Below are 20,866 nucleotides of genomic sequence, written 5' to 3'. Positions count from 1 at the left end.
ATTTCAGGAATACTGGAATGGCAATAGACCCTCTCACTAGATAGCCTTCAAACAAGTTTGAAATACTTAACAATAAACTTTAATAAACTGTAATGAATGCTGAAAGACATTTCATGTTCTGAAGAATGCTACAAAATAATAAGAAAGTATATATATGGCAACTGTGGGATTAGCTATTCATTACAAACACAATGCCAAGGTATTCTCTGCTTTCCTACAAGCCACATTATTTCTCAACAGAAATTAAGATGCTAAATATAACTCATATAACTTGTCAACGTTTAAAATTTTATCCAAATGTATTTTAAATTAAATTCTACTGAATTCATTCTGTTGTTGCCTCTAAAGGTATGCCAGCAGAGTGGAGGTCGCATTAACTTCATAAACTACACTGTGAGTTCCGCCAGCATTGATCTCTGCCTATATAAAATAACAAGCCATGAAATGGATTAAAAACTGTTTGAGCACAGCATACACAGGGATAATGAATCAAGTATCTTTTTTCTTTATGTTGTGCCAAATATAACAATTTCCCCCAACTTCAGGGAACTAATATATTAAATTCTAGAAAAGCTTTCTTAGACTTATGAATGCATTATAAATTTGTGCACAATGACAATTTTCTAAGGTTGCATTACAACTTGACCCTTCAGTTTTAAGCCTTTTCCATTATTAAATCATGTCCCGTCAAACTTCAGTATAATTATTTTAACTAGTAAAACTAATTCTTGGAAAACTCAAGAGCCATAAGCAAACAATGACTCTGAAAAGTCAGGCTAGCTTTCTATAATATAGAGGATGGTTTATTCCTTTCAAAATCTGCCTGCTTTTCAGATCACAACTCACAACCATTAATACAGTGTTAAGGCATGATGTGAAAGCAGTATGCTCACTCTTCTCACCTTCTGAATGAGAATGATGCATCCATTTAACTCTTATGGTAGGCAGTTTTCCAAATCCTTAGGCTTACCCAAAACATTTTACCAATAGGATGTTATCTCCCTTTTCATACCACAACTCCATGGCAGAGCAGGACTAACACACAACTAGGAGCTATTCTTTGTCCTTTATATTCCAGCTCCAGAGCACTAGAAAATTGTTTGCAATCCCATTCATGCTTGCCTGAAACAAACTCAGCAGTATTTACTTCTGATTAAGCTTGCAGAAGATCAGATAAGACAGTATTACTACTACACCAGTTCAGTAATCTTAACATACTGTTTTCTGCAATCACTTCACACAAATCCACCTTTAATCCTTCCAAAGTAGATTTATGGTATTTATGTTTATTGTTCAGCTAGGTCTTCACTATCTTTACTTTGAGTTCTCTCAAGTACCAATACCTGCCTTTCCATCTGTCTACTGGTATTACTGATAAAAACTAAGAAGTAACTGTAAGACTAAACAGACTCTGAAAGAACTCGAATGTCATACGCATCCGCGTTCACTTCGGCACCTGCTAATAAACATCAAGCTGGTTATCTGACAGTCCTAATCAGTTAGTGGCTTTTCAGTCCCCCGCCCAATCCCGAGAAAGGTGAGGGAATCCGGAATGGAATGTATTTAAAAGGGCGGAGTCCAGCTATAGAAAGACATCCGCCTGTCTTCCTCCCCAATCAGAGCTATCCCATCATCAGCCTAGACAGCGAGGAGACGGCAAATGCAGCTTCCAGCCAGCCCTGCCCATCACAGCTCTCCCAGAATGCTGGACGTAACGGTCTCGGCGGCGGCTCCAAGTGACAAGTGGAATCCCTACAGCTCTAACTCCCAGCAACAGCGCCGACAACAAACCATAACAAGGCAGCGGGACACACACTTCGCCCCCGCCCGCCCGCACGGAGGCGCGCTTCTTGTAGAAACGCAAACCAGAGGCAGGCAGGCAGGCAGACAGACGCACGTTCATAAAACACAGAGAGAAAGAATTGCAGGCTTCGACCTTCTCGCAAGCTCCTACCAAATCGCCGCCGGAGAGAGACGCCTATGAAAACGCTCATGGCGCGACAGTCACAAATGTTTATCACAACAGCTCAGATCCTCGTTAGTCTCCAAAGTGCTGCAACCCGCATTAACCAAGTTTAAATAGCTAAGGTTGGGAGTCACTCGAAGGGAAATACCGAGCAGGCAACTCTTTCTCACGCACATGGACCCCTTTTTCCCACCAGTCTTCTCCCCCCCCCCTTATCTGGATTCGCGATCTCTCCGCCGGTCCACCCAGAAGCAGCACCCAGCGGCCGCTCCGCCCGAGCCCCCCGCCTCTCCGCTGCTGCATTTACATGTGGGTGAAATACTAACGCAGGAATGAAACGCGTTCAAAGATGGGAGAGGGCGGGCGGGCGCGCTCTTCTTTCGGCCCCTTCTAAGGAAAGAAGTGAGGCACTTTCTTCTCGCCTCACCGCCGCCCCCTTTTCCCACCGAAACTTCGCTTGCGGACGGCAGAGAAAAGTTTCCCCAAAGTCCCGCCCGCCACTCCGCTCTCGGCAGCGGCCCCTCCGAGCTCCACGTTGGGACAGACTCTGGGAGGAAACTGGTTTGGACCGGCGAACCGCCGCCTCCGCCCCCTTCCCGGAAAAAAAAAGTTTCTGCACTACTCACCACAGCAGACGCGGGAGAGGAGCAAGCCCAACGACAGCAAGCCGGGCAAGGCAAGCATGGCTCGGCGGCGGCAGCAGCAGCAACGCCGGGGCGACGGGGAAGAGGACGCTAACTCGCGGCCGGGCGGAGCGGCCGCCTCTATGGACCCAGCCATGCTGGAGGCTAGGATCTGCTCCCAACCGCCGCCGCTACGACTCCCAAGCGCTCCCGCTACAGCCTCCTTCTCCTCTTCCCTGCGCCGGGTCCGTGTGTCACTGTGAGGGGAGGCACCGCCCCCGCCGCCCCTCCCTCCAAAGGAACGGGACACACCACCCCGCCTGCCAGAGGAGGGGGGAGGAAAGGCAGACTTTCCCCATACGCGCTGAGCCACGGCGCGCGGAGCTTCTCCCTTCCTGAAGGCCCAGCCCTAAGGAACTGTCCCCAGTCTGGATGACGTAGCACCTCCTGGGAAGCTGGACATCTTGGAGATGTCACAATGTCGTCTTCTTCCCCCATAAATGTTATTGGTACGTCCCGTTCCTCCCCCTACTCACTTGCAGCAACCCAAACCGGGGGGGGGGGGAATCATTGCTTTTCTTTCTCTCGCTTTTTGCTTTATCCACATTTTTTCCTTTCTCCGTAGTGTGTTTTTGTGAGTCCTTTGTTTCTAACAATAATATAATTCCTTGCCATAATTTCCCTTTTCCAGCTTTTTCGTTACTTCTCAGTCCTTATTTTTTTCCTTCCTCTCCATTTTACTCTTGGCATTGTTAAATCCCTCACGATGCTGGAAAACTTGGCTTGCTGACAAACGCTTTTGCTAGCTCACTCTTCCTCCCTTCCCGCTGGGCCAACTGTGTTCTCCGACGAGCTAAGGGAGGCATGTACAGAGTACTACAAACACACAGCAAGGAGGAGAAAGAAGATGAAGATCGAGGTTTTCTCTCTGTCTCGAGGCAAATCAGCAGCAACTCTCCCACCCCAAACCCAGCAATTCTTCGCCATCAATAGCATCTAGCCGTGACACGACTTCCCATATTCGCCTGCGGCCAGGAGTGGTTCGCGACGCTAACGCCAGTAGGATCCCCTCCCGCCCCCATCCCGCCTTTTCTTGGGCGTTTTGCACGAACCTGGCGGGGATTGTTTTTAAGTGTGGAGTTTTACACTGTTTTCCGTCGTGGCTGTTAATGGATAACAGTTGGAGGGGAGAGGAAGGAAATAGTCTGCCTGACAAAAGTTAGGATGAGGCTCCCTATTACTGGATTATTAAATATGTTTTTATTGCCAACTTAATTGCCAGTGAAATAGATCAGGTTCCGTGGTAGTAATTATGTAGTTTTATATCGATTCAACAGAAGGGGATAGGAAAAGAAAGACAGGAGAAAAAATAATCGAAGAGACAGTGACAATGCAAACTTTAGAAAAGTCTTTATTTTCAAGCGGGTGGGGGAAGGCTCTTTCCCTTGCTTACCTATCCTCAGCAAGTGTCCTTTCTTGGGGTCATTTTTATGTTGTGGACATTTGGCTTGTACTGATAAAATAGCCACAAAGCTCATTTTGCACAGTCCATTAAAAACGTGAGATGTTGAGCTGTTGCGCTGTAGAAATAGATTAGAATTGGCAGGAGTGAAAAGCAGCATATCATGTTCCCAATCCTCTTAGCCAATCAGATCTCTTTAGAAATAGTGGGGTTTGGAGATGAGGAGATGATGGAAGAATGTTTATGAACATGTCTTGTGTGTGGTTTTGAGAAATTGGCACATACTGAGAGCCTGATTCTGCAATACTTAGTCCTTCCAGAGAGATCTTCTGGACTGTAATGAACTTGTTTGCTCTTTATTCTGAACCTTTGAAGAAAATAATCATGGAACACAACTGATGATGGGCTTACTTTGGATATGAGTGTCTATACGAATGTATAGAGAGAGAATTCTGTCTATAGAAAGATACAAATTAAATGGTTTTATATATTGCATTGTTTTATTACATCACAGTGTATACAGTTCCTAATTAAGAGTATATATTTAGTCTCACTGTCCTAAATTAACATGGCAATGTCAAATTTGAAAGAAAAAATGGCCAAGTTCTGAATTTTGTGTGTGTGTATCTTAATGCTATGGGTTTTACATATATGGTTTAAAAGAGCACAATAAATATATATTTAACTATTTCTTTCAAAACTTGAATCCTCAAACATTTTACCACATATTGGAAAGCACTTCCTTAGTAAACATCCCAAGTGATAAATACACAAATATGTATTCAGAACTGGGACTTATTTTTTTGTAATTTGGCCAGGTTGCTTGCAGATTCCGGGTGTTATAGTTGACTACATCTGGAGGGCACTAGGTTGAAGAAAGCTACTCTTAAATAGTCAATATTTAATGGTTTAGACAAACAATGGGGGGTGGGGGAGATATTGTTTTCATATCCTGCTTTTATTTTTCCTAGAGGTCAGTTGCTATACATGTTAGAAACTGGGTATATTTGATGCTGCAAGGTTTTTTTTCTTCTCGTCTTACGCATGCAAATTTTGACTTTAAATTGAGTTGAGAAAACAAAGATGCTGTGAGCAGCCAAAGGCAGGGAAGCCCCTAAAAGAAACAATTTAATCCAAATTGCATCAATTCCTCCTGCTTACTTGGAACATGTTGTGCTTGAAGGGCAAAAGTCTGCAGAGCCAAAAGAAGAATCTCTAGTGTGAAGTGAAAAGGAGACTCCCAGTAATCTGTATCTAAATTACAGATTGAGGTAGCTGTAAATTGGAATATTATGCATCTACTAGTTTTTTTTTATGTAAGATTTTTCCTTCCTGAAGTTCATATTATAACTAAATATCCAGTGACAGTGCTTACAGTCTAATTTCTTAGCTGCTAAAGTTACCTTATCCCCTTTCTTTTGATAGACTGTTATTGGAATAATGTAATGTATTGGAATTATCCCTAGTTCAGATTTTTGACTGGGATTGCATGTTTGTTCTTTCATCACTGAATAAATGTGCTTATCAAGTTCTGGCCAACATCCCCACTTTTCTTCCTAATGTACTACTTTGTATGAGAAAAAAGAAAGATTGCTTTCTGGAAAGTATTTTAATAAGAGATTTCTCATCTGTGTGCTGGAGCTGTATGGAGGCTGTTTTTTAATTCTTCTAATGCATCTTTATTTGTTTAGATGTGTTTTAAAATGTACTTATTTTCTGTTATTTGTATGCTGCCACAACTGCAAATTTCTAGGCACATCCCAGCATTCTAGTACATAAGCATCACAAAGTAATATTCTATTATATATTTCTATGGGGAAAATAATTTTAAGTTTGATAAAATAACTTGTATAATGTACATAAACCAACATGAACAGGTTTAATTCTGCAGTGGTTGTGAATTTAAACAGTGGACAAATTCTAATTATGAGTTAAATTTATCTCTGATACATACTGGTCTGCTTATCAAGATCCAGCTATATTTTAAAAATATTTGCTAATAAACAGGCCATAAAAATTTATGAATTAAAAACAATGATTAGGAAAACTGTTACAAGGTATAACTTGTTAGTAGAGATGATTGTTCTGTCTTCAAAATTACTTTAATCTTTATTTACAGCATAGCTAGCCAAACTTTTGGTGGGTTTGGATCACACCTTTTTTTGGAGAAAGTGAGGTCTGCTGTAGGAGGATCAATGATGCAAAGCTTTTTTAGGGATTATAGTCTGTGTGTGTTTCCCACATCAAAATAGTAAGAAAACGTGGCACCAATTTTGAACCATCTCATTAAATGGTAAGGTCTGAGAGGAGTGTGAAGGGTGAAAAAAAGTGCTAGGACTATGTCATTAGCTATATCATCAGTTCAAGTAATATATTTGCATGAAGAACTGATCATATGAGCAATGTTGGAGGAGTAGCGCGTCGCTTTGTAAAATCATGCTGTGATATCAATAGAAGAGAATATATGTAGCTCAGGGTTGAACTGTGGAGTCCTTGGGGTTCTCTGAGCTTGGTTGTTTCCTGGCAGACATTTCATTACCTGGCTAGGTAACATCTTCAGTGCTAGAAGGGTCCTTCTAGTAGGTATCATTGTATCAAAGTATCATTGGCTGCATTCACACAACATACTTAACTCAGGCATTCATTTACCTGCTCATTGTGAGATTTGCCCCGTTCGACAGAGAAACTCTCGTGACACGTGTGGTTCACAAAGAAGGTTTACTCATGCGTAACGTAGTAGTCACAAGCAAAGCCAGGACTGGCTTGGTACAATTGCATCACTTGTTATATTCCCCCCTTCCCGCACTTTTTTCCCGCCCCGCGATCACGTTGCTGCTGCGGATTATTGGCCCCCCCAATAATCCCCCTTGATTGTCCATGATGGCAGGTTCGGTCAGGGTCCATTGTCCTTGATGGGCAGTCCCCCCCGGCTTGGGTTGGTCCCTCCCCGTTACGTGCAAGCCCGCGGGTTCTGTGCTGCGCGCGATCTTGTTTCGCTGCCTGCGGCCCCGTTCATTGTTGGCTCGCGCCGTTATCAGTTTATAGTTAAAAGCTTCCGCTGCGGTTTTCCTGTTTGGCTGGGCGCAGGTGGCCCATTAATTAGCGGCACTTTCAGTTCCTCTTTCCCTCGCTAGCTGCCGCCGGTGGAGTTCGCTGGCTACGAGCTTAACCGAAGACCAGTGCAGACCGAACATGACATACCGCCCCCTGAAGACAAGTCCCCCTCTTAATTGGGCTACTAGGGTGTTGCCCCCATCTGCCATAACGGTGTGCCTTTCCTTGGCTAAGTCACTTATAGGATGGGTCCCCGAAGGTTCTCCTTCCCCTCCTTCCCTTCCTTCGCCGCTGCGCACGTCGAGCAGCTGGCCACGTACTCCCTCGTATCCCTCCGGAGAGACGGCCACCAGAACTGTTCACGCAGGAGGTGGAAAGTCCTAACAAACCCACAGTGTCCCGTAGTGTCCTCGGTGTGCCCTCTCCGGAGCACATCCACCCGGCAAGCTTCTGGAACGTAGAGCCTCCCCTTGTGCTCCCAGCAGGTCCCTTGTTTCGTCAGGGAGTCCTTGTTGTTTACTAACCAGGGGTCTCCCTCGCTCGCCTCTGCACAGCGCCGCCTCAGCTCCGGCTCGGCTCCCTTCCCCTGCTTCTCCCTTGGGGGTTGGGCTCCGCCTTTCGCCTCCAGCTGGGTCCTCCTTGTTGGGTCTGTCAATTCGAGTGGCGGCTCCCTCAGTGTCCTACAACCTTCCAGGTTCCCCTGGCCACGGCCGGGTCCCAGTCTATCGCCGGTTGCTTCACTCACGCTTGGCGCGGACCAGTCGGCTCCCGGCGCCGCTCCTGCCCCCGCTCTTGATGCCAGTGTGATCGCCGCCTGCTTTGCCACGGGGCCTTCGGGTCCCGCTGCCACCGTCTCTGCTGTAGCCGACCCCTGCGTTGCTGTGGGGCCCTTCGTCGTTGATGCCACCGCCACCTCGGCGGTCTCTGACCCCTCTCGTTTGTTGGTCGCCCTCGGCGCCGTCCTCGTATTCGCCTGACGGGCGGTTGGTCGCCCGGGCCCCGCTGCTGTCGCTGCTGCGGCTTGCCGGCCCTCGGCTCTCCGTCGCGCAGTCGCCACCTCGCCTAGCTCCGTGGGGTCCTCAGCTCCCGCGCCGCCTCCGCGGCTCGACCCGGCTTCCCCGGTGGTGCCGTCGAATCGCACCGTCTCTGCTGCCACGCTCTCTCGTGCGCTTGCCGCCTCGGCTCCTCTGCCGGTCCCCCTCGGCGCCGCCCTCGCCGCGTGTGCAGTTGGTTTCCCGGGCTCTATTGCCGCCGCTGCCGCCACCTCGCCGGGTTCTGTGGGGCCCCCTGTTCTCGTGCCACCTCCGCAGCTCGACCCCGTCTGCTCGGTGGTGCCGCCGAACCGCACCGTCTTGGCCACCCAATCGATGTGCGGGTTCTGGCGCGTAAGCCATGCCAGCCCCAGCACTAGTGCATGGCCGGCCCCCGGGGCAACTACTAAGCCTAGCTCCTCCCGGCTTGTCCCCACTGTCAAACCGACCGGCTCAGTGCGATACTGCGCCGGTTCCCCCCCTGCCGTCGATCCATCCAACTGGCTGAGTGCAAGGGGCTTCCTGAGTCTCCTCACGCTGAGCCCCAGTGCGGATGCCAGTACCGGGTGGATCAGGCAGTGGGTGCATCCCGAATCCAGCAAGGCATCGACTTTCGCCTCTGCTTCTGATCTCACCCCCTTGAGGTGGACCCTGATCCTCATGGGCGAGTAGCTTCTTCTGTCCCGCCCTTCCTCACGCTGCCACTCCGTTGGCTGCTCTGGGGTGCGCCTCAGCGTCGCCGGCCATCGCCTCCCGCTGGCTCGCTCTCCCCTCCTCGCAGAGCCGGGCTTCCTCGTGAGCCAGCCGGCTCCGCTGCACACCGCTCCACTAGCTGCTGTCTCCTCCCAGGATCGGTCGGGGTCCCTTATAGCCGGGAATCGCCGGCCCCCGTCCTTTGTGCAGCTCGCCAAGACCCCCTGCCTCGAGGGGCACTGCACCATCCGATGCCCCTTGCCTCCACACCGGTAGCAGGTCCCTGCAGTCTGCCGGGCGTTTCCAACCTCGATCCTCTGCCGTCGGCTCCTGCGTCTCGCCTCCGGTGCCGCCTCACTTTGGTCCGCTGTGGCTGGTATCGGGGCTCGCGCCTCTCGCTTCCCCGGGTCTCCGGCATCCCCCGCCGTCTCCACCAGCCAGCTCCACTTCACTAGAGCCTCCAGGTCGTCCCTACTGGGTGCTCCCCCCTGGATCTCTGAGTGGAGCCTGTCCTGCACAGGGAGATAGGTTAGTGGCTTGGGGCGCCCCAAGAGCTCGCTCCTTGAGCTCCTGAATCGGGGCGCTTCTGCTGGCCGCCGACCTCCCTTCGCGCTCCCCGTCAGGCTGACCACTTCTGCTAGCCTGGTCTCCACGCCGCCCTCTGCGGCTGCCCCAGCTGGGGCCCTGGGTCCGCCACTCCATGCCTCCCGCATGCCCGGTACAGCTGTCGTCTGCTGCTGGAGGTCGCCCTCCAGCCCGTCCAGCCTCTCCTCCGGCTCCTGGCTCCTGGACCCTGCGCCGCTGCTCCCGGGAACCGCACGTCCCGTCAAGCCCTCTGGCTCCGCCCCGCTGCTGAGCGCCCGCTTGGCGCCCCGCAAACTGGCCGTGGTTGTGGGTCCCCTCTTCCTCACGCTAGGGACTGGAGTCATCTGCGCAACCTCTGGTCTAGGCTCCGTGCAGTTTCTTGAGGTCATATCCTCACTGCTGCCGTTATCGCCCGATTCCTTCTTCGCCTGCGACTCTGCCCCTGGGGCCTTGCCCCGCCGAAAGATGGTCTGCAACATCACTTGGACAGCATCCATCCGCTGCTCGATCTTGGCCTCCAGTCGGGTGAATCGTTCCTCAAGCTCTCGGGCCTCGGGTTCCGAGTCACTACTCGTCGCGACCCCCCATGCTGGCGACCCGTTGGGGCTCCTGCCCCCGCCGAACGACCACCCGTCCTCTGGCGCCCTCTTGGCTGTGTCCGTGCGCCATTCGCCCCGGACTGGTCCCGCCATCACGCCTTCGGATCTGGGCTCCTGGTAGCCCAGCTGGCACGCGGTTTCCCCATCGCTTGCCATCTCCTGGTGCCGTTAATCAATTCCTCTCCGGTCTTGGCTGCAGGGAAAGAAAGGTGAGCGCTCCTCGGTGTGTACCGGGTAGCACTCAATGTGAGTCCTGGCTTTATGTGTGACTACTACGTTACGCATGAGTAAACCTTCTTTGTGAACCACGCGTGTCACGAGAGTTTCTCTGTCGAACGGGGCAAATCTCACACTCATAACAACTTACTATTGGATCTGACAGAACGCACTTGTGATGACCAGGTCAAGGATCACAATTTTGGGGAATAGTGCCCTTGCACTTATTCCAGTTTTATTTTGTGTCAAGAGAGAATTGGTGCAAGGCTTCATTATTTCAATGGTCCCTTTATTTTCCAGTAGACAGAAGTGGATGTGGGATGCATGTTGCAAAATGTGATATGTAGCATTGCGGCCTCAGCAGCAACTCTTATACCAGAGGTCTTGAATTTTCAGAAGCTCATACTTTCATCTTTTTTGGAAAACTGAGTACATGAGGCTTGGACATTGCCCCATTTTTGACTGGATTTTTGGATTTGTATCAAATGATTGATTAGGGACAGTAATTTGAGTCACAAATGCTCTGGTGTAGTTTTCAGTTAAAACTTCCTTCTCCTACCCCAGTATTGACTAGGTAAGTGGATTTACATAACATGCAGTCTCTACTATCAATCTAGCTAAGCATATTGTGTGATCCTGCCATTGTACCACAAAAGGATTATTAAGTATTAGTGCATAGGGCTGCAATCTAAGGCCATGATACAGTATTTCATGGTAAGATGAGAGGATGAGTCAAACTGTGAAATTGTGAGATAAACTGACATCAAGCTCCTTCATATATCTGTAAAATGCTAAAATGTTATTTCCATAAGGTTATTGCTATCTAATGTTTTTGCAAATACATTTTTCTCCATGACACTATAGAACCAATTGTGAAGCAAGTAATCAAAACATGATTTAAGACATTTTTTGGTAAGTCTAGTATAATGTCATTTAGATTTGCAATTTACTGAAAAAGTAGGTATAACTAAAAGTCTAACTGTTGGACAATCTGTCAATAGCTGCTATTTATTCAGTCACCTAGACTGATACATCAACAGGCATTTTGGAGCCTGTAGAACTATCAAAGTATTAAGCCTGAACTAAATGTAAAGATATTACATAATACAATATCCAAGGAATTTACAGCAATATACGTACTTGATGCTGGCTCTGCTTGTATACTTCTGTTCTTTTGGATGATGGTGATGATGATGATGATGATTTCCTGATGTCTAATTGGTAACTCTATCAACCTCATGTGGAGGAGATGCAACTACATTATTTATCCTGTTATGTTTCTACTAAGTTATTTTGTCCATAGGACATCAGGATTATTGTAACAAATGAGAGTACTATCTCTTAACCTGTGCAGACGTTAAGGTCTCCAAAGTCCTGGTTCAACCCCTATACTAATAAATGGTGACCAATGATAGTACCCTCATTTAAAATTCCCTCCCCAAAACTGTTTGGTGCCATTTCTGTGTTCTGTGCCTCCTGGAATTTTTTAAATTGTTGATGATTTTTAGTTAATTGGGGGTTATAAATTAAATATATTTATATTATATTTATATTAAATATGAGATAAAAAGATGATGATGAAGAAGAAGAAGATGATGATGATGATGATGATGATGATGATGATGATGCACTCTTTTGAAATATTTTATTATTGATTGTTTCATGGTGTTATCCTAATTAGTCTGAGAGTTTCCACTGAAGAGCATCTAAAGTATCTTAGATATATATTTGATTTGGTGAAGAAATTGTGATGGTTTATATCAGGGTCTAAGCAGAGTGAGACGGCCACCATGTGAAGTTGATTTTAGAATGTCATGTAAGGCCATCAAACTTTAAGTTATTTATACTGTTGCTTATTATTGCTATACAGTTTTGTCCTTTTGGAAACTACATCATGAATTATGTCTTTGTTATAATACTTTGTTTTTGTATACTCCTATTTGAGCAAAGGAAGTCTTACAGCTTTGGGGATCAACACAGCAGTAGTTGTGTAATAATGTGCATAATTTTAATTCCATATACCCATGTTCACCCCATCCACATGCCCCAGCATTTGGTATTCATTTTCTTTCACTGTAAATTCAAGTTAGAGCATTAGTCTTAACTGATTTTCTCACTTTGATAGATCTGGAGTGATGGTTAAATATTGCTTCAAAATGGCTTGGCTACTCACAGTTTTGTAATATATGTGACTTATTAAAGGAAAAAGAAAGGATGCATAATTTCCTTTTACCTTTGCCAGACTATTTGTGTGTGCTTGTAATAACTTACATGTATGCATTTACGCATTTATAATGCAATATTTGGGTGTGTAAGGGAACATGCATTAAGTTTGTCTCAAAATGTAATAAATTGTAACAATAATTCATATTTCATACATGAAATACAAGTATTATCTAGCTGAAGGGAAAAATAATAAGAATGAAGGAAAGGGATTAATTTTTATACATATTTTATGGCAAGGAATACATTTCAATGCTAGATATTACATGCATAGAGTATCTTTATTAATTGTATAAGTGCAATTCAAATACCACAAAATGTTTAACAGTTAACCAACAAATCTAAAGGTTGTCTGGGTTTCTGTAACCATAGCTAAAAAGACACTTGAACATCTTATGGCATGAGTATAGAAAACTCAAAAATTAAAGACAATCAAAGCCTACCTGGCTTATCTATTTATTACTGAAATCAATAGAAAAACAACTACAGTGGTACCTCAGGATACGAACTTAATCCGTTCTGTGACTCTGGGCGTATCCCGAGTTGGTCGTAACCCGACGCAAATGTCCCCATAGGGTTCAGTGTAAATCCGGTTAATCTGTTCCGCCCTCCGAATTTGGTCGCACCCCGAAGCAAATTTTCCCATAAGGTTCAATGTAATTACTGTTAATCCGTTCTGGCATCCGCAGACCACGCATCAGGGGTGGGAAAACGGCCGGGCGCCGTGCGGCGCGGCGGGAAAACGGCCGGACACTGCGCGGTGCGGCGGGAAAATGGCCGCGGACCACGTGTCGGGGCGGAAAAATGGCCACGGACCATGTGTCAGGGGCGGAAAAATGGCCGTGGACCACGTGTCAGGGGCGGAAAAATGGCCGCAGACCACGAGTCTGGTGGAAAAATGGCTGCGGACCACGTGTCAGGGGCGGAAAAATGGCCACGGACCACATGTCAGGGGCAGAAAAATGGCCGCGGACCACGTATCAGGGGCTGAAAAATGGCCACGGACCATGTGTCAGGGGCGGAAAAATGGCCGCGGACCACGTGTCAGGGGCGGAAAAATGGCCGCGGACCACGTGTCAGGGGCGGAAAAATGGCCACGGACCATGTGTCAGGGGTGGAAAAATGACCGTACCCCGAGGCGGAGTTTGCACATCGAGGTAAATTATTGCGGCCGGAGCTGGTTGTAACCCGAAAAGTTCGTTAGTAGAGGCGTTCGTATCCCGATGTAGCACTGTAATGAAAAACAACAAATGAGCTATAATTATAGAAAATGAAATGGACAAAACTTTAAAAACAAATGGCAAAATGAAACTTTTTTTCTTTGTATAACTGAATTACTTTGTAATTGTTCAAATGTGAATCCTGCTAATAATAGAAACAGCCAACATAACCAACATAGCAGTACTTTTGTCTGCTATCAGATATCTGTCTTTGGGGGCAAAATGTCTGTCTTGGTAGATAGTAATATTGTCTGTGTTTTGGGACTAAACAGAAGAATATTTTCCTAAATATGCGTGAAATATATATAAGGTTGAATAAACAGTGCACTGCACAACTATTTTATATACAACAAAGCCACAGGCACTAATTTAAGTTAATGATATGCTATTTATATAAAAAGTATTAAATATGTAGATGCCTTTTTCTGTTCATGCATATGCATAAGTATAAAATTTAATACCATAGATATAAAGGCAAAACTGCAAGTTGCATTTCTAAAATACAGCACTATAGGATGATTATGTCTGTCTGGAATTTGAAAAATGCTATAACAATCACCTACCAATAACTCTGAAAATGACTATTAAGCAGCTGACTTTCTTCAGCTATGCTTTTCAACAGGTGTTAAGCATTGGTAGTTTCAGCATCATGAGAAACTGTGGCTCAAAAAAATCATGAAAAGGGGAAGGGAATCCATGCATAAAGGGGGAGAAGGAGAGCACCAGTCTAGGTATCGTCTCTCATACTGCTGTTAGGCAAACTAATCAATCTGTTGTGTAAGTTGAAATAATCAGGGATACCATGATTTAGTTAATTTTGGGTTAGTGTGTTGTAGAGCATAGCTTTTGCAATATATGTAGAACCTGAACTTAATTTTCTGTTCCCTTCAAGAAAGTCTAGGCAAGACCTCTCCTTTTTTTTGGAACTGAGGCAATGTAATGTGCAGCTTCTGGGGAACTGGCATTTCTTTATGAATTCTGTTGCACAAATTAAGAACTTTATGATGGCACAAAAGTATGTTCCTTAGAGAAAACAGCCTGAATTGCAAGTGTATCAGGAGAGCTTAACTTACAGTTGGTTTCACACAGCATGTTGAACTACACATAGTGGTTTACAAACTACAATGGCATGAACCACACCATCATGGTAAACCATGAATAGAACACTGTTCCATTTGGGGTATTAATAATGAGTGATATTGCTTCTTATAGGTAGTTGTATTATACCTAATTTCATAACCAGCTATTTTACATAACTGGTTGATAAAAAGAGACCAAGCTCAGTATATGTGGTCAGTGTTTTCACATGAACTTTGAAAGTTTCCACACTTTCCCTTTTTGTTTTTTGTTTGTTTTGTTTCTTTGTGCATGTATAAAATGGTGGATAAGTATTTGTACATGTATAAAGTCTTTTTTTAATGTGTCATCTGTAGTTTTGCTATTATAACTATTATAGATAACAAAGGCTTATAAAATAAAACTGATACTTGTTCAAAAGATTGGCCATCACTGGTCTACAGTGCCTCATTTTATCTCATTAAAAGATAAATTTGTGTTACTATAACCTATGCATCAGTTTTCCTTCTAAAACTCTAATTACAATTCAAAAGTCACAATACTACCAAGATTCTGAACTGATACACTGTTCTGAAACTGCTTGAAAATCCTTCTGATTGAATCCATAATTATGTTATAATTGTCTAGAGGAAGGAGGAGGAGAAGAAATGTGACCTAACAGTAACATTGAAAGAGTAAATGGCTTAGTTCACACAACTAATTAAGCTAAAAGCAAACAAATGGCAACATAGTTTGATATGATATTTACGAACCCTGGGTTTGTACATAATTTATTAATTTACATAAACCAAAACACTGGGTTTGTACATAATTTATTTCAAGGATGAATAATCAACAAACCTTATGTGCTCCCCAAATCCCATTCTGACATGGAAATTTGGGAGCAAAATGTCCAGCTTTCTGAAGCATATTTTAAAAACAGAAATCAGATTGCAAGGGTTTAGTGAAGCAAAACTCACACATTCCCAACCTTAAAACCTCTCCAAAACTGAGCATAAAACTGGCTGAAAATTTGAGCCTTCTAGTGACATCTCCATGCTATTGGAAATCCATCTTGTCAGTAGTTAAAGAGGTTGAGTTAGAAGTGGTATCCCTAGTTTATGGCTTAGCATGTTGCACACCTTAAACAGTTGTGATTCATTCAATAAACATAGTTAACCAACCATATCTTAGTATGATGCATGAACCATATTAGTAAAATAGTTCAAGTTTGAGATTAAAGATGTCCTAATTTAAGCATTAATTATAAAAATAGTAATATAAAGGGATGGCATTTGAAATAAATAATGTGGATTACTACAGTATGTATATCTGCCTTAGTAATAGTACTTTCAGCAATCTTGAATAAAATTTGACAAAAGGCAATTTATAAACAGTAAAAAAATGCCTAGCGTTAGAAATATAGAAGGACACTACTACTTAGAAGCTTTCTTATATAAATGCCTCTAAAGCTACTGATATAGTAGGAAGGTCACATTCCTAATAATTCTCTTGGATATATGAAGTATGGACAGTATATACTTTTAGGAGTTATCTTCCATTTTACATCTAAACCTGTTAAATAGGGCTCATTTCTTTCAACCCTGGGAAAAAAGAAAAACATAAATAAGCAGGCTAAAATGAGCTTGATCTTTTTTCTGATGTATTGCCTCAAATAATGATATCACAACCTTTTTTGCTCCAGCCCAAAGAGCAGTGATTAACATTGCATCACATGCACTGAGCTTTTTATTGCCATGTGAAAATCTTGTTCCCAGATATTTTCAGATGTTCAAAATGTGAGACTCATATGCAAACATTGCACCTTGCTTTGTGGTGCTCTGCTGAAGGAATTTGCTCAGAGGCCAATCAGACACCATGACTTGACTCAGATCTCTAGGAAGTAGTAGCCTACATGAAACCTCAGACTGGAGGCAAAGTAGTCCAGGATCCTGAGAGGTTGTTGACACAGGATTAAAACCCCATACGACAAGAATCTTATGTCTGATTCAGAGGATGAGATCTTAGAAGGACTCAACCCTAGAGACCTGGGCAGGTAAGATTTCAGGAGTTGGCATTTGTGACTAATACTGTTTGCTTAGTTTCTGATCTTCTTTAGTTTAGTTCCTGCCCCAGTTCTTTTAGTTTTTGTTCTGACTGCAGACTGTTTTAAAGCAAGACTTGGATACCCCTGCTCAAATTGCTCTGTTTCAATAAATCCCTATGTGAACAGAAGCTGACAGAGTCTCTGCATAGTACAAAGTAAAACACAACGTATTTATGCAAATTTGAGGTGCAGTTGTTTACAGATTCAAAATAAGAAAATAGTGGATAAGGCAAGTGCAGAACTTTGAACACCATTCCAGTTGATTGAGACTACTTTTTAAAAAATGTAAAAGTATTAATAAATCCCCAAATATTAGGTCTACAATTAGCCAGGTGAATACAATTCCACAGTTGAACAAATACTGGCTCTTCCACTCTCAGATTGTGATTGTTGTTCTTCCTACTTTTAGTAGCCATGGGCTCCTCTAAGCAGCAGGTGTCTGAGCATTTGAACATGAAGATAATTCACATATATAAAGCACAATAGGGCTTTAAAAGGTCTCTAAATGCTTCCCGCTATCTGTTTCCACTATGAAAAATATTGTTAAGGAAGGAAAGTTACATGACATTATTGAAATCAGTGCAGGAACTGGAAGACCTAGAAAGATAACTGCTAGAATTTCCTAAAAACTAGCCAGATCTGCAAAACAGAATCCAAAGATTACTATAAACCACCTACTGAAAAGTTTAGCTGAAACTGTTGTAGTTGTCCACAGGACCCCAGTACAGAATTGGTCATACATGAGAGAGTTGTCAGAAGGACATTTTTTTCTCTGACCTCATCACAAAGACATCATCTAAAGTATGCAAAATAAAACCCTGATAAGCTTGAAATATTTTGGAACAAAGTGTTTTGGACTGATGAAATGTAAAGTGAACTTGTTTAGCCACAAACTACACATTTGGGCAAAAGGGGTAAAACATTTCACGAAGAGAACACCTTGCCAGACATTAAGCACAGGAGTAGCTTTGTGTCTCTTTGGAGTTGTTGGGCACCCAGTGGCAAGGAAATTGTGTACAGGTGGAAAAAATAATAGATTTTTGTAATAATGTTGTGGTTGTGTCAGTTTCTATTCATTTAGGAATTCACTGAAGCATATAGTTTGACCAGTGATGCCTAAACTGTTGCAAGTGGCTGTCAATTTCATTTTTTCCATGTACTTTTGGTATTGGCTTTTGCTATTATATATTTGCTATTGGTTTATATGGAAATGTAAAGAGGTCTGTTATTCATGGAGCTACTGAGCTCATAAGTACATAGATGATGCTTTACTAGAAACATAAGAGAGGAAAGCTTATAACAAATGTCATTTGTTTAAAAGTATTTTCACTATCCTGACTGAGTGATTATGTGCCATTAAGTTGATGTTGACTCTTAGCAGCCACACAGATAGATTTTCTCCATGAGGATTTGTGCTCAATCTGGTCCTTCAGATCATTCAATGGTGCATCCATTGTCTCTATAACTGAATCCATCCACCTTGTTGCTGGTTGTCCTCTTCTTCTCTTTCCTTCCACATTCCCAACATTATAGACCTCTCCAGAGAGGTAATTCTTTGCATAATATGTACAAAATATAACTTGAGCCTAGTCATTTCTGCCTTGAGTGAGAACTCTGGGTTGATTTGTTCAATAATCCATTCATTTGTTTTCTTGGCTATTCATGGAGTTCTTAGGAGATTTCTCCAGCACCAACTTCAAAAGCATCAATAATCTTTGTATCCTGATTCTTCAAAGTCCAACATTAGCTTCCTTAGATTGTCATAGGGAAAACCTGTGCCTGCAACTATTGCCTGCACAATTCTGATCTTTGTAGGTATAGACTCCACTCAGCTTGACATGACTCAGCATTATACACTACCTTCTTCTGTAGCCAGGATTTACTATACTGACATGGTTTAATACTCATAGACAATTAATACTGATTCTCCCTCATTCTATACATACTGAGAGTTCAACATCTACCCCCAATTTAGTGCCCTTTAGAAGTTTGGGGTTTCAAGTCTTTTAATTACTCAACCATCATGAACCTTAGTTATCTGGTCACTGAAGATCAACAGAAGGGTATCAAGGCAAGGATGACCAAAAGAAGGCATGTTCCTTGGATGGATCAGAAAAGATCCATATCCTTTTTCTATCCCTTGGCCAGAGCAACTCTGCTCATGGGAGCTTATTTATTTATAAGACTTATATGGCCGCCCATCAAGATACACAACTCTGGGTAGCTCACAAGAATAATAAAAACCAATCCCCCCATCAAATAAAACCAAAACTTGGCACTTCAACCATCCTTCACCCAAGCACCCAACAGTACCATCCCCAGCTCCAACCTTACCTTGTCCCAACATTTGGAAGAAGAACCAGCTCTTTACTGCTTTCTGGAAGACTAAAAGGGTGATGGCCTACCAGATGCTGGGTGAAGGGTATTCCATGGAACAGGCCTGCTATGGAAAAGACACACTTCCTAGGTCCCACTACATGGCAACATTTAGGAAATGGATGAGATTTCTAGCTGGGGTAGCAGCCTTTGTTCTAGATCTAATTGTGGTAGATTTATGAGAAGGAATTGATAGAATAAGCAAGGGCCCAATTGATGGTGTTGAAAGAGTTCCTGGATAGCTATAGTTCTGGATATTCTGACAAGTTGGAAAAGATGTGTCCACTGCATGTCTTTTCAATACTAAAAACAGATCTTGCATGCCCATGAATGTGAGTCTTTTCTGTATTCTAAATTTGGTAGAGAATGTCTTGCAAAACCCTCTTCCTTGGATATTTACAGAATATGACAGCAAAGTATCTATTTCATGAGTAAGGGTTTTGATTATATAGTTATGTAGTTTCCTGCGTGTTCCAGAATATTTGACATTACAGCTTGATGATCAGTATGGACAAAATATATTGTTATCATAAAATTTACTGACTGTCTCTCTAGAGCCACCATTTTGAATAAAACAAATGCAGGGTTGGATTCTAGTTCTTTAACTACATAGAGTTTCCTCCAAAAACTGCAATTGTAGACCCCCCCCCAAAAAAAATCACTATTATGTGCATGACACTAGCATTCCCCTGCTGCTACTGATTATGGAGTCTGGATAACTCCTCTTACAAATTACTATAGGCATTTTCTGTATGTTTTAAACTTCTATTAAAGAGCCCCAATTGCCTTGGTGAGCAATCGTTAAAACATAGAAATATCAAATAAGGCAAGTATAATAGTAATTGGGCTTTCACAGGAACAGCTGCTTCGCAGAGATTAGCTTAGGAAGGGGTCTTTTTACATTAGATATTGATATTATATTACAGCAGTGAAAGGAACGTGTGTAAAGTAGAAATACATTATTTCATTTCAAAGCAGAAAACCAACATTTTCACATATTACACAGAGTGAAAGTAAGGTAGAAGCTGGTTGCTATCTGTTTGCATCTACTGGTCTCTCCACCTCCTGGGCATTCCTATAAGCAAGGACATAATCTGTAAAATGGCATAAGCCAGCTTTTCTGAGCCTGGTCCCTCAACACACATTGGAGTACAACTTCCATTCATCCCAACAACTTCTATCATCCTAAATCAGCTGTTTGTTTCTTTGCTTATTTAAATGTATAAGGTTATATATAATCAAAGGAGCCATTTGGAAAGCTCCACAGGCTTTTCTACTGTTTTGCTTTTTATTGCTATCCTGCTATTCATCAGAAGCAAATATATATTGCATTCTAACTTCTTAAACTGCTTAATTTAACTTAAACTGCTAAATTCTTCAGCAGAGAAATTGTTTGACAAATGTGCAATGCCCTTCCATTTGAGAAATACTCCAACAGTTATGAATCTGATTAATATGTCATGACCCACAGAAACACACATACTCTTTGATTGGGTCTCATTCTTGATTGGGTCATCATTCTTCCCCTTCCCCCTACCCCACCCCAATACATATATCTACACACAGGCTGGCTAGTCAAATCACATTCCCTTCCACATGCAGAAACAGAAATGCTTGCTTGGAATTGAAGTGGCCATTGCTGCTGAGGGTTTCTG

At 43.5% G+C, this 20,866-nt stretch overlaps 1 protein-coding gene and 1 long non-coding RNA gene across 7 annotated transcripts in view; one reads left to right on the top strand and one right to left on the bottom strand.

Annotated features, from left to right (window-relative positions):
* The window catches only part of NECTIN3 (nectin cell adhesion molecule 3), a 73,839-nt gene extending 71,093 nt beyond the window's left edge, over positions 1–2,746 (bottom strand). For all 5 annotated transcript variants that reach the window (XM_088144503.1, XM_088144504.1, XM_088144505.1 and 2 more), the window contains exon 1: positions 2,593–2,746. In XM_088144503.1, coding sequence (XP_088000629.1) covers positions 2,593–2,746 — 154 coding nt within the window. The remainder of the gene's footprint in view (positions 1–2,592) is intronic.
* A 215-nt stretch (positions 2,747–2,961) lies between these two features.
* LOC112540426 (uncharacterized) overlaps positions 2,962–20,866 on the top strand; it is a 61,727-nt gene continuing 43,822 nt past the window's right edge. For both annotated transcript variants that reach the window (XR_015796743.1, XR_015796742.1), the window contains exon 1: positions 2,962–3,098. This is a non-coding gene — a long non-coding RNA (uncharacterized LOC112540426). The remainder of the gene's footprint in view (positions 3,099–20,866) is intronic.

Source organism: Python bivittatus, unplaced genomic scaffold (genome assembly GCF_059951505.1).
Source record: "Python bivittatus isolate LINGU-HERP-01145 unplaced genomic scaffold, Pbiv_v1 ctg000350_np1212, whole genome shotgun sequence".
NCBI lineage: Eukaryota > Metazoa > Chordata > Lepidosauria > Squamata > Pythonidae > Python > Python bivittatus.
Note: the sequence above shows the minus strand (reverse complement) of the source record. Positions and strands in the feature narration are given on the sequence as shown.